The sequence below is a fragment of the Cygnus olor genome, chromosome 1 (assembly GCF_009769625.2).
Source record: "Cygnus olor isolate bCygOlo1 chromosome 1, bCygOlo1.pri.v2, whole genome shotgun sequence".
NCBI classification, from domain to species: Eukaryota; Metazoa; Chordata; class Aves; order Anseriformes; family Anatidae; genus Cygnus; species Cygnus olor.
In genome coordinates, this window is record NC_049169.1 from 65,280,534 (window position 1) to 65,294,353 (window position 13,820).

The 13,820-nt window shown below is 38.9% G+C and overlaps 1 protein-coding gene across 13 annotated transcripts in view; it reads left to right on the top strand.

Moving 5' to 3' along the window:
* Positions 1-13,820, top strand: part of ERC1 (ELKS/RAB6-interacting/CAST family member 1) — a 307,076-nt gene that overhangs the window by 233,075 nt on the left and 60,181 nt on the right. For all 13 annotated transcript variants that reach the window (XM_040562356.1, XM_040562365.1, XM_040562386.1 and 10 more), the window contains one exon: positions 10,706-10,850. In XM_040562356.1, coding sequence (XP_040418290.1) covers positions 10,706-10,850 — 145 coding nt within the window. The remainder of the gene's footprint in view (positions 1-10,705; positions 10,851-13,820) is intronic.

Consider the following 13,820-nt stretch of genomic DNA (forward strand, 5'->3'; position numbering starts at 1 on the left):
TACTACCCTTTATAGGGACAAATCACTTATAATATCAAATGTCAGGATTCTAAAATGTGCCATCTTCAGAATCCACCGCTCTTCAGAGGCAAGTAGGTAAGGCTCATACTCAGTCAGTCTAGCAGCTGTGTGTAGCAGCCCCTCTCTCACGGGAGGAATTAATCAATAAAAATAGTTTAGTAAACTAGGAGTTGATTGGAAAGTCCCTCTGCACAAACCTTAGAATTTCTTCTGGAACCATTGGCAGGCACAGTCAAGAGCTGTACTGAAATTCTGAGTACTCAGAGCTGAGACGTGAGCACGACTACGATGCTTCTGTGATTCTAAGCAGTTAGGATGTTAGAGAAAAATTGCATAGAAAAGTCCAAATGTGATATTAGCAAACTATTTTTCTAAGAAGTGCAGCACAAGTGATAATGCTACCTGTGTCTAAAGGCAACATTTGCTATTATCACAGTATTCATGCAATAGAAAGTTAAAGGAGCATCTCTTGTGACCACAAGAGATGTATTCTGAGAAGAGATTCTGAAGAGATCTCTATTCACAAAGAATGTATATGTTTATCTCTTGTTTTCTAGTTGTGTTCACTTGTATATGATGACATTGAAGAGAACAGTGAAAAGGTGTAAATTCAGGAGGCTTCAATTTGCTGATGGCAAATGACCTGATTTTTTTTCTCAGTTTGTCTGAATTCTTTCTTACAGAATACAGTTCTTATTATAATTGTAATTTGCTATTTTATATCACAGACATTTTAAATGACATTTTAAATTTGAATCTATCACGTTTGAAATGTCTGTGATAGAAAAGCAGAAAAATCTTGATCAGTGTTTTCTGTAGGCTTTGAGTAAATACGGCAGCTGTGAAAATTTAGATCATGGGGTTGAGAGACTGTTGAAATGCTGTCCACACAAGACAAAGGTAACTTGTTGATTCAGAAAGGAAGTACAAGAATGGAAGAAATAATATTATCCCTTTGAGTGAGGGTGTATGTTTGTGTTTGGAAAAATAATTTCCCAAATTAATTGCATTTTTTTTGCCATTTCCAAATTAATTTCCCAAATTAATTCCAGCCTGAGGTTTGAATACTGCCAGCTGTAATTAAAAGAACAGGTAGTATATTGCATTTTTCCTACCTTATTGCAGCACGATGTTGCTACTGTTTCTTTTAGATAAGTATTTTACTCACTAGGGGTTTGTACTCCTTCTTCGTGTGTTTTGTATGGCAGCATCTTAAATACTGATGAAATTGTAGCTGGTGCAGCATTTGGCAGCTGTTTTCAAGTAAAGCACTGGTCTGTTAGTATATTAAAATGGTGTTCTCTAATCTGCCTGTCTGTATTTTTCCAAGTTGTTTAAGAACCTAATTTTAGCGTCTAGAATCCTGTGTGAGCTGCCTCCTTCCTTAAGAGGTACTGCAGGTGCAGTAAACAGAGTTGCAGGATGGTGGGCTCCACTTGCCAGAGGCTCAGAGTGTCAGAATCTGGCATTCTCTTTATGTGGTTCAGAGCAGTCTAAGTTTCTTAATTTTCTGAAGATATTCTGTAACCAGACAAAAAGTGGGGAAAAAAACAACGCTGAGTTTAGAACTACCATTGCAGATGCGTTGACACAGTTTATTATGAAAAGTATGGCATTAATGCTAGGATAACCATCCCATTGGGTCAGCTGTTTTGTGTATTATATTATTAATTACTTTTTAATAGTTTATCAAATGTCACCCAACCAGACAGTGTTATTCTACTAAACTTATGAAATTACTAAATACTGTGTCCTAACACTTTTATGTTCTAAGCTGCCGCCTAAATGTCTGTCTGTCATAAAACTGGAAATTTTATCAGAATCTCTTTGATAATTTTTTATGTTGTTGTTACTTCGAAGGGAGGGGTGTTTTTAATTCATATGCAAATAGTTTAGTTCTTATTTTAATGGTGATTTGCCATTTTAAGTCTTACAAATATCTGTGATAGAAAAACATTAGAAGTTCGATCAGCATTTTCTGTAGGCTTTGAGTAAATGCTGTGAACTAAAATCACACAACTGAAGCAAGTACTGTCCAACTAGTAGCTCTTTCCTTCTGTGGTGACTGATGCCAGTACAGCTGGAGACTAAACAGTTTATAAAATAGCAGAACCTTTCTACATCTAAACCTTCCATATTAAAGGCATACCAGGCATAATTACAGTTTATCCTAATATACCAAGTTGAGAACCCTGGCAGGTCAGTCAGTCATTCCTCACAGAAGAGCAACAGTCTCCGTTGAAGGAGGTGACTGGATTGCTGTGAGCTTGTAGAGCTTGTACCTGCCTGAGCAGGTATAATGAAACTAGACTTCATATAATCAACCCAAGTCCTCAGTGGCATTAAGATCAGTGCTGCTGCTGATCTCAATACTGCTTTTAAGTTATTTCATTTGCACTTTCAGAAATATTCCATATGGGAATGAATCTCATAATTTGAAATTATATAGATAATATGTTTGTAACATTTATATACAGAATTTGTGTTCTTCCTGAAATATGTAAACGTTATTTTAATGAATATTTAAAATATTTATGCTTTGAAGCATCATTAAGTGTTGATTGCAGCCTGTTATTCCTCCTAATTATACAGCTAATAATTATTCCTATATTAACATCCTCAGAACTGTGCTGTGTAGTTTAAAACCTCTTTATAAAGTTCATTTTCTGATAGTTTTTACCAAAAGGATTCCTCTCCTTTACTAGGAAATAGCTGTGAAGGACTGCATTGTCTCCTGAAACCAAGTGCTATAGGGAACCATTTAAAGACATCTTGATTTGATTATTATTTGTACGCCAGAGAACAAGCATGGCTACTCTGGTAGTTAAAACACTTACAATGTCGTCAATGAACCTTTTTAAATCTTCTTTGGCTTACCCTGCTACAACTCATTATCAGCATATTAGTCCTGCAGTGCTGAGCGTTACTGAGTAGTTAGAAAGTCTCATGTCCTTGTTTGCAAAAATATGCTGTGGTTCTTGGTAACTAAATCTGTATGAGCTGCAGTTTGCCATTTTCCAGGCTCATTCAAACACCTGGTCACTCAAGCTGCAGATCACTTATTTATCCTCACCTAAGCCCATATGAGAAATCTCATCTCTGCTGCGTTTGTCTTTTTCTAGGGCCTCTGTAAACAGGTATATAAGATGCTAGCACCTGCCATTTTTACTGAAGTCACTGCAGCTGAAGTGGTCTTTAAGAATAATACTCCTCAGCATCTGAATTTAAGTGTTGCGTAACTTTAAGCCCTGTCTTCTATGCTGCAGAGTGGTTTAGAAAATACTGATTTGCTTAATGCCTTCTATTTCTACAGTCTTAGTAATACATAGTTGTATAATAGTACATTGTTCTCTTTTTTAGCTTTCACCAAAAAGAAATAAAATGCTTTCTGTGGCTGAGGGACGTTCTTAAAGCTTTGCCTTGATTCAAGACCTGTAGTGAAAACCAAGATGAAATTTTAACTGTTGCCATCTTGTCCTGTTATCTTTCCAAAGACAGACATTTACATTCAAGAGATGTGTCTTTGCATACTGTTCTTTTTTGTGTCTTGACAAAAATATTAGGATAGCCAGTAGATGCTACAGGACAACCTCATCAGGAATGCTTCATAGGCTTAGAATATTTGCCATCAGAAAAATTCAGTCATGGCAATTTTCAGTGACTTCTCACCTCTGCAATCTTCACCACCTTCCATAAAATATTTCAGTCCGCTGAATCCATCTATATCTTAGAGTTGGAGTCATTCATTATCACTGTCTTTGGTATCAGCTGTAAGAACTCAGTCCCAGCTGAAATGCTAAGAAAAGGGAGACTGGTGGGTGAATCAGAAGTATGCCAGAGGACAGCTATATTGCCATATCGAGCTTCAGAATATATCCACCACTGTCTCTTAAGAATTGATTTTATCTGTCTTGGTACCACTCCAGTCTGTAGCAATCATAATTACCATTCAGTGAAAGGCGGCTTCAGCCTAATTCTATTTTCACTAGATTTTCTTGTTCTGATAATACTAAGTTAGGCCACTTTAAAGCCTCCTTACTGCTTATGAGTGGCAGTAAAGCCTTGGTACAGGCTACAGCACCTGCCCAAATGGGGGGATAAATAGAATCATGCACTCATTTCTGTTGGAAAAGACCCATAAGATCACCACGTCCAACCATTCACCTAACACTACCAAGTCCACCACTAAACCATGTTCCTAAGCACCATGTCCACACAACTCTTAAAATACCTCCAGGGATGGGAACTCCACCACTTCGCTGGGCAGCCCCTTCCAGTGCCTGACACAACCCTCTCTGTTAAGAAATTCTTCCTCATATCCAACCTAAACCTCCACTGGTGCAACTTGAGGCCATTTCCTTGCATCCTATAGGCGGTGTTCCCCCTGCTGAGTTACAGTTGCCACAGAAATACCCGACCTAACCTACGTTATTTTAAAAGATCAGCCATCTTGGGTTTTGCAGCAAGTACATGCTTTGCCTACCTCTTAGGACATTTGCAATGTTGTAAACTAGAGACACACTTTGCAGACCAAGCAAAGGCTATACCACTGACTGCTACCTAAACTGAAGTTGAGCCTATACTACTGACTCCAGCACTTCTGACCTAGGTTTGTTCATGTGCTACTACAACCTTCTCACAGCAGCCCATTTTCTCCTTCTTACAACCTCACCTATCTTACCATAAGTTCTTCTGGCCTCTGTGGGGATAGCAGCACTTGAGAAGGGAAACTACTAGAAATTAGTATTGCTCTTCAGACACAAAAATTTTATTTTACTTGGTGATATTTGTTCTTTCCTGGCTTCTGGAAGCATTTTAGCAATTCTAGGTTCTGCTGAACACAGTAGTGCACCATTACAGACATGTCTCCTTTCAGCAGAGGTGACAGTGAAATTTATACTTCTCTCTTATTAAAGATTATCCAATTAGCTTGTAGAATTAAAAAGTACAGCTAGAATACATGTATCACATCAGAGGATATTTTTCCTATTTTGGTTCAAACTTCATCTTACATCAGTTCCAGAAAAGATTCAGAAAGAAACAACAACTTTCTCACCACTTCTTGACCAACAACCCCATTTCACACACAATGCAGAACTGAAGTTTCGGATAGTAGGATGCTTTTTTCTAAGCCATTGTGATTAGTATTATGCAGCAATAAATTGATAACAGATCGCTTCTCATATCTCATTGTCCTGGTCTTGGAGTTTTCATTTAAGTAGAGATGAGCAACAAAGGATTTGATTGCAGAAGGTATGCATTATATGCTATTTGAGGCACCTCAAATTTCCATACCAGAGTAATGGCTACATAGATACTGTTACAGAGATATTCTTGGCTCTGGTCCTGAATCATCAGCAAGGATTGTGGATTTACTATTAAAAGAATAAGTGTTTCTTTAGAATCAAAACAGATTACTCTAAAGAAAGTGAAAATTACCAGAACTCCGAACCAGTCTGTCTTTCCCAGGACACCGATAGCCAGAAAAAGCAGAGGTCGTGTATCATGTTCTGTCACTTCATTCTATTGATATTTTTCATGTTTCAGGCAGACATCCAAAGCTGGATACTTTTCCATACAGAAAAAGTAACAGAAACAAAGTTGCAGTAATAGTGCAACCATTATCAGTTGTTCCCACACCTATAATCTTGACACTGCAACTGGGATTCTGATGTGCACCTTTTCCTTTCTTCTTCTCTTCATTTCTGTTAGATCACCAGAATATCTGTATTTCTCCACAGAATAAATGTATTTGGATTATCTTTCAAATATTCTAAAACATCTAAAAATGCCTGACTTTATGGTATCATGTCGTGAAGTACAAGGAATAATTTAATTTAATTTTAATAATTTCATAATTTAATTTATATTTTTAATAATTTAACAATTTAATTTAATTTAATTTTTAGCTGGTGGAAGGGGATGGGGAGCAGGATGTGGCCCTCACTATCCACGAGGAAATGGTTGGCAACCTGCTACAGCACTTGAATGTACACAAGTCGATGGGGCCGGATGGGATCCACCCGAGGGTACTGAGGGAACTGGCAGAGGAGCTGGCCAAGCCGCTTTCCATCATTTATCGGCAGTCCTGGCTATCAGGGGAGGTCCCAGTCGACTGACGGCTAGCAAACGTGACACCCATCTACAAGAAGGGCTGGAGGGTAGACCCGGGGAACTATAGGCCTGTTAGTTTGACCTCAGTGCCAGGGAAGCTCATGGAGCAGATTGTCTTGAGTGTCATCACGTGGCACTTGCAGGGCAACCAGGCGATCAGGCCCAGTCAGCATGGGTTTATGAAAGGCAGATCCTGCCTGACAAACCTGATCTCCTTCTATGACAAAGTGACACGTTTAGTGGATGAGGGAAAGGCTGTGGATGTGGTCTACCTTGACTTCAGTAAGGCTTTTGACACCGTTTCCCACAACATTCTCCTCAAGAAACTGGCTGCTCATGGCTTGGACTGGTGTACGCTTCGTTGGGTTAAAAACTGGCTGGATAGCCGGGCCCAAAGAGTTGTGGTGAATGGAGTCAAATCCGGTTGGAGGCCGGTCACTAGTGGTGTCCCCCAGGGCTCAGTGCTGGGGCCAGTCCTCTTTAATATCTTTATCGATGATCTGGATGAGGGGATCGAGTGCACCCTCAGTAAGTTTGCAGATGACACCAAGTTAGGTGCGTGTGTCGATCTGCTCGAGAGTAGGAAGGCTCTGCAGGAGGATCTGGATAGGCTGGATGGATGGGCTGAGGCCAACTGTATGAAGTTCAATAAGGCCAAGTGCCGGGTCCTGCACCTGGGGCGCAACAACCCCAAGCAGAGCTACAGGCTGGGAGATGAGTGGTTGGAAAGCTGCCTGGCAGAGAAGGACCTGGGAGTATTGGTTGGTAGTCGGCTGAATATGAGCCAGCAGCGTGCTCAGGTGGCCAAGAAGGCCACAGCATCCTGGCTTGTATAAGAAGCAGTGTGTCCAGTAGGTCTAGGGAAGTGATTGTCCCCCTGTACTCGTCTCTGGTGAGGCTGCACCTCGAGTACTGTGTTCAGTTTTGGGCCCCTCACTACAAGAAGGACATGGAGGTGCTCGAGAGAGTCCAGAGAAGGGCGACAAAGCTGGTGAGGGGTCTGGAGAACAAGTCTTATGAGGAGCGGCTGAGGGAGCTGGGATTGTTCAGCCTGGAGAAGAGGAGGCTCAGGGGTGACTTTATCACTCTCTATAGGTACCTTAAAGGAGGCTGTAGCGAGGTAGGGGTTGGTCTATTCTCCCACGTGCCTGGTGACAGGACGAGGGGGAATGGGCTAAAGTTGCGGCAGGGGAGGTTTAGGTTGGATATTAGGAAGAACTTCTTTACCGAAAGGGTTGTTAGGCATTGGAATGGGCTGCCCAGGGAAGTGGTTGAGTCACCATCCCTGGAGGTCTTAAAAGGATGTTTAGATGTTGAACTTACAGATATGGTTTAGTGGAGGACTTGTTAGTGTTAGGTCAGAGGTTGGACTAGCTGATCTTGGAGGTCTCTTCCAACCTAGATGATTCTGTGATTCTGTAAGGTGCTGTTTTTTCTACATACAGTCTAGGCAATATCTAGGTACCCTCTAAACAGGATCTGTCAAGTTTCTGATGTGTTGGTAGTCCACCTAAGGCAAGCTTACTCTGTGAGTATGTACAAAAAATGCTTGTATAAATCCAGAGATGAATTCCAGCCACAGAAATCCATTGTGTATGTCCATTCTTCTGTCAGGTAGTGAAAATTTTTTTCTGTTGATATACACACTTTTTCTTCTTGTAATGCATGGTATTTTTTGTTTGTTTGTTTGTTTTGTTTTGTTTTGTTTTGCTTTTATATATATATATGTACTGTATATATGGCTTTAGTTGAGATCCTTATAACAGCAAACATCTGCATATGGGTAACTTCAGCAAAACTAGCAGTCATTGAAGCAACAGAGGGGACAAACAGAGATCACATCTTAGCAGTGTTTTTTTTATGCTCTGCCTGTGCAGAGGTCTTCAGCTTTAACTGGTATAAATATTTGTAAGAGCATGGTCACAAACTGGGATCGGAAGGAAGCCAGGTCATAGACCATCATCCTCTTCTCACTTAATCTGTTAGCCATAAGAAAAAGTTCTTCTTCCATTCCCAGCTGTCATTGATGTGAATGCAGTCGTGAACTTTCTCATCAATGAACCTCATCAACTCACCTATTGTCTTAGCAAAACTCCGTACCTTTCAAGTGAAAGCTGTGTATTTAGTTTTTTTCACCTGTAAAAATAACAGTGTTTTTTTAAATGGGATTTCTCATGCCTACAACTCCCAAAGAGAAGTGGCTTCTTCTCTGGTGCTGTGGAGTGCACATGCCTTTCACATAACTCTTTTTTATCTGTGGTTCAAAGTGCTGTGCTGGCTGCTGCTGTGCTGGGTTAAAGGGTTGTAACCCTGAGCTTCTCAGAGGCTACTGTCTGCTCAGATCTGTCAGCATAACTGCATGTGTAGACACTGCTTGGTCCCATTCTATTAAAATGATGTGTTGAGGGTGTTTAAAGAGGAAAAACTGTTGTTCAGACTTTTTTAGAAGAGCAAGGTCAAGAAGCAAATACATGTGCTGTTATTCTTACAGTTTGGAGGGGGGATTAGTATTTATCCAGGACAGTAAATTCTTCATCAAGCTCGCTTCAGCCAATGCAAACTATCTGATTATGTCCTATTTATTTAGGTATGCATCTCCCTATACCCTTGATTTAAGCCCTGAACTCGCTCATGGAACTATTTCACTCCCCATTCTCAGACACACTGCAGTAAAAGATGCATCTTTTCATGCAAGGTCATAAAAATTGTGAGGCTTTCAGCATCTAACATAAAAATTTCTGTATTCCAGTAGTACCAGTTGGTTCCCTTTCTAAGCCATCAGTTTCAAAGTCCCAAGGATATATATTGGATATATATGTTTAAGACATCAATATTAAATGGTAGCAGCGTCCATTTGTCCCATTCTTTTCAAATTTTCTCAGTCATGTCTTCCCTCACAGGGAGCCAAATGAGTACTTTTTGCATCAAGTATTTTTGTTTTGTCAGTGAGATTAAGTTGTTTAGAAAGAGGATACAGAAAGGAAATGAGAAAACTGACTTAGTCTCCTTAAGGATTGATAATAGATGAATTAGAAAAAGCAGATTAAGTGTCAATACTACCCTCAACAGTTTGCCATTGTTATCCTAATTCACCAGATTGTGATGGTGACACTGATTAAAAAAAGATCTTGACAACAGAAGGATGTAATGGTATAATTAATATCAATCTTAATTGTTTACACTAAGCTTCTTTAACATTTCTTATATCTTTAATAAACAACTGTTTATGCAATATTATTAGCATAATAATTGCTGTTGACATGATTAGCAGAATAATTTTAGCACCTTTGGTTATTCTTTAAAAATTTTCCTCAAATTATTAACATTAATATGCTTTTTTTTTTATAATGAGGTCAAAATTTGGATCGTTTGGGAATTTGGGATCTTTACTACTTTAGCTCCATTTGCAACTAAATTTTTAAAGAAAAGGTAGGTAGGAAATCTGTAATATTCCAAGTTCCTCTTTCTTCGTCACTCCTGCATGATGCCATCTTTCAAATGTCCACAATAGGTTAGAAAGGATTTCTATTCTATCCCTTCTTCACAAGGTGAATACTTAAGTTATGAGAGGGGGGGACAAGCCACCCCTATTGGAGAATAAGGTCAAAGTTTCCTTTATGTCCTGTTGCACATCCTGACTTGAGCACGGCAGCTAAAGGTGAGAATTAAGGTCAAAGGGCAGAAATAGTTGGTTTTCCTAACATATAGCAATCCTTTGAGTTCATTTGAGAACTGCTGTTTTATTGACAGGGTTATTATCTGTATCTCCCCTCTTTCCAGTATCTGCAAATGTTTCTGAACTGCAAGGGTATTTGTGAGAGATTTTTTGCAATTGGGGAGGAGTGTGATGAGGTATTTCTATATTGAGTTCTTATATTACTGCAGAATTTTTTTGCTTACAACATTTTTGCAAAGCTGAAAAAAGTTTGTGATGAGAGCAGGCCTACCTTTCTCTTCAGATATGCATCTGAAGAGCTCATCACTATGTTAGTTACTCACAAAAAAGTCAAAGAATAGATCAAGCATCCTTGAGGGCATCTATTTCAGCATCTGTCATGTAGCACAAAAGTGTCTGTGTCATTGTATGCTTGTGGGAATACACTGTATTGTTCAAGTGATTTCAGTAAACTTGTCACATGCCACCTTCCTTCTAAAATAGCTGCATGAGTAGACAGCATAACCTAACAATAATTTAGCACGGAAGTCTTACGATTAGTCAAGTATTTCTGTGTGCATTCTTAAAATCCATTCTGGAAATGTTTAGAACATTATAAAGAATGAAAATGTTCATCTGAAGAAGCAATAAATGGTTGTTATTAAAAAATTTAGGAGCCAAATGCAGAATGATAACTTTATTATATGTTTTTCTTATCCTATAAGCACTGCCATCTTGGGGTAGGCAGCTGGGTCTGACTTCCTGCTCCACCAATGGACATAACCACAACAACCGCATTTATTTCTGCCCAGCAGAGTTGCACGCTCTTACAATGTCTGTGGTATATGGTATGTCTATGGTTCTTTGTTCAACGCTCCTAGTTTTGCAGGATAATCATGTATCTGTGTTTTTCAGACAGGAAGCCCTTCTTGCTGCCATTAGTGAAAAAGATGCCAATATTGCTCTGCTAGAACTTTCATCTTCCAAGAAGAAGACCCAAGACGAAGTGGCTGCACTCAAGCGAGAGAAAGACCGCCTCGTACAACAGCTCAAGCAGCAGGTGGGTAGAGGAGGGAGAGGAAAGAAACCAGTTAGTAATTTGGTGTGACGTTATTATCTTGGTTGATGGAAATAGTAATATATAATCCCTTTGTCTGTTGGGACAAAAAGTACATGAATAACAATTTCAAACTAGCTACTGATCATGAAGACTTTAAAACATGGTGGGAATTAAACAGTCTTCATGATCAGAGGGGTTTCCTTGTGTCACTGCTTCTGTCGTACACGTGCTACAGTATGTAGGAAACTGTGAATGAAAAAGACATTTATTCTTAACTTCCAGAGACTCAGGGAAATTGAGTGATACTTCTTTTGGTGTTCTATATTTGCCTTGTCAGGGAGGAAGCATAAATGGATGAAATTTGTCCTTGCCATAAGGGTCAAATTGAACCGTATTACACCACACGGTCTCTATTGTGGTTTCTAGTCTGTGACAGAAGCTCATAAAGGAATGCTGGTTACTTGAGTGGAATCTGGGACGCCATGTGGGTAGGGAGATAGGTCCATTTCTATTTCTGTCCTTCTCCTGTTCCTAAGGCCTTTCTGTGTTAGTATAACAATCAGAAAAAGTATGTTTCTATTCAAGCCCATAAAATTTTGTTTCAGTATTAAATGCAAAGTGAAAAATATATTTCTGATAAAACACTGTGGAAGCAGAAGGCAACCCTGACAATAAGAGATCCAGGATCTGTGTAGATTTTTCACTTCAGCACTTTTGTTGGATTCTTCTGTGTTAGTGCCATGCCACATTCCCTGTAAGAACACGTAATACTGCTGTCAGTCCAGTATCAACTGCTTCAGTACCATTGATTCCATCTTCAAAAAGTTTTATCATGCACAGCATTTCATCAACAGATGATTTCTGTTGAGGTCAAAAACAGTAAGACAAAACCAGGTCTCTGACGTAATAAGGGATTTCTCTGCTTCTTCCTTAGGAAACACAAGTAGGTTACTGGCTGTGTATTTTTAAGATGGCAATTATTTTAATTTTACAACAGTAATTGTATAGTTTCACAACAGCTTTAAAATGAGCGGGAAATACAGTATACTTATTTACTTTTGAGCAACAGTTGCAATTACTTTCACTTGTCATCCAAATGACTTCCTACTAGAATGGGATTCGGAAGTGTTCATAGCAATGTAAAGTACTTATTTTCTTCATTTAATTGTTGGTAGACGTAATAGCCTTAGGATATGTTAATACTTGTTCTAAGAGAAATTGGAAATTTTTATTAGTAATTCTTGTCCTGAGTTTAAATGCTAGCTACTTCATGCAACTTGTCCTTCTGAGTTTCCTTCTGATTATCCTTGGCTGGTAGACAGAATGATCTTTAGGGATTTTTTTTTCTACCGAAGATTGTGTGTATGCAATCTATGTATTAATGTTGTGGTTATCTGTAGTGACTTAGGTTTCACGTAGTTGATTTTTAGTATTGCTGTAGTTCACATTATTAGTTTTCAGTGATGGTAAGTCACATAATATATACTGTTCCTGAAAAGACATTTCCCTTAAGGATGCCCATTCTAAGTGCTTTTGCGCATAGGCATGGGATAATTCATTTCCAAAATAAACTTCAAATGCACAAGAGATTAACCTGAAATTGTTCTTGCTATGAAGTGAGACCAATTCTGGGCTGACATGCTCTGTTTTGAAACAGTAGCACTTTTTCAAAAAATTTGTTGGAATATCCAAATGCCTTTGAAGCTTCTGGTTCCAGAACTGCCATCAGCTGTAGAGACTTGTCATTGTTCCTTCTCTTAAAAAGAACTGTGAAGAAAGCAAATTGTAAATTGTAATCTCCTCAAAACATGCCTGATAAGAGTATTACATATAAGGAGTATAAGAGCAAATACAAAATCACAGATAAAAGTACTGCAAGGTACAGTCCAGTCCGTCCCCAGTCCCTAAGGTAGAATATATGTTTATAGATAAACAATCTGTGTTATATTTAAGCTCTACCTGAGAGATATTTATTTGACCTAACAGAGACTTGACATACGCTTCCTAGAATCTATCCTACATCTTAAGGATGTAAGTATCATCTTTCATCCTTTTGTGTGTGTGCCACCTTCAATACTATTGAAAGAAAAGCTTTTCAAAGTTACTTATCATGGGACAGTAATTATACCAACAGAGAACTTACCAACTCTCTAAGTTGTAGGGGATGACATCACATTTATTTGTTCAATACCAGCAGCTTTGATATGTACTTTTTCTGCATTGAGGTCACCAACTCAAATTGTACAGAATTTAACAGCTCTAGAAGTAGGAGATGGTGCAGAAGAGACGCTATTAAATTTTCCATGATCCTCATTACAGCTATAGTCAAAGGGAATTTCATTTTTCCACGTTTTGCAAGTTATCGGTGTACTTGGCCCTTGTGGTCCTCTTTGGTTAGTGCAGGTCAGACAGGTCAACAGCCTTGTATTTTGCTGTGCTTCTTCATCAGTAGAAATTCCTAAATTTCCAGTAGAAATTGTGAATGAAAAGTCATTTAAATTTGTAGATGTATTAAACACATCTGTTCGAGAAAGGCAAGTGATCCTAGTTAATCAGGATCTTCTGGAAGACTTTGAAAATCAATTCTGGATCTTAAAAAGTTCATTCAACCCTTCAGATTCAGATCTGGAATTCTGACCTTTCTAATTCCTTCCTTGTGTCTTTAATACTATTTCAGAACTGTTGACCTCCCTGATAATCATGTTATATTTCAGTCCATCCCATTTCTAGGAAACGCTTACAGTTGGTTGTGGGAAAGCAGCTCTTTCAGTTGGCTGGTAGGCACAGTTGACTAAGAGGTTCCCGTTTCCATGTATGTAGGACACAAACAGAAGTGCTGAGCAATATCGGAAGCAGGTGGTTTGTGTGAAGAGTTACACATACTGTGGTACATACCATAGACCTTATTTCTGAACCCAACTGCAAACTGGTAAAAAGCCTCTGAGAGAGATAACGTTTTAGAAAAGTGTT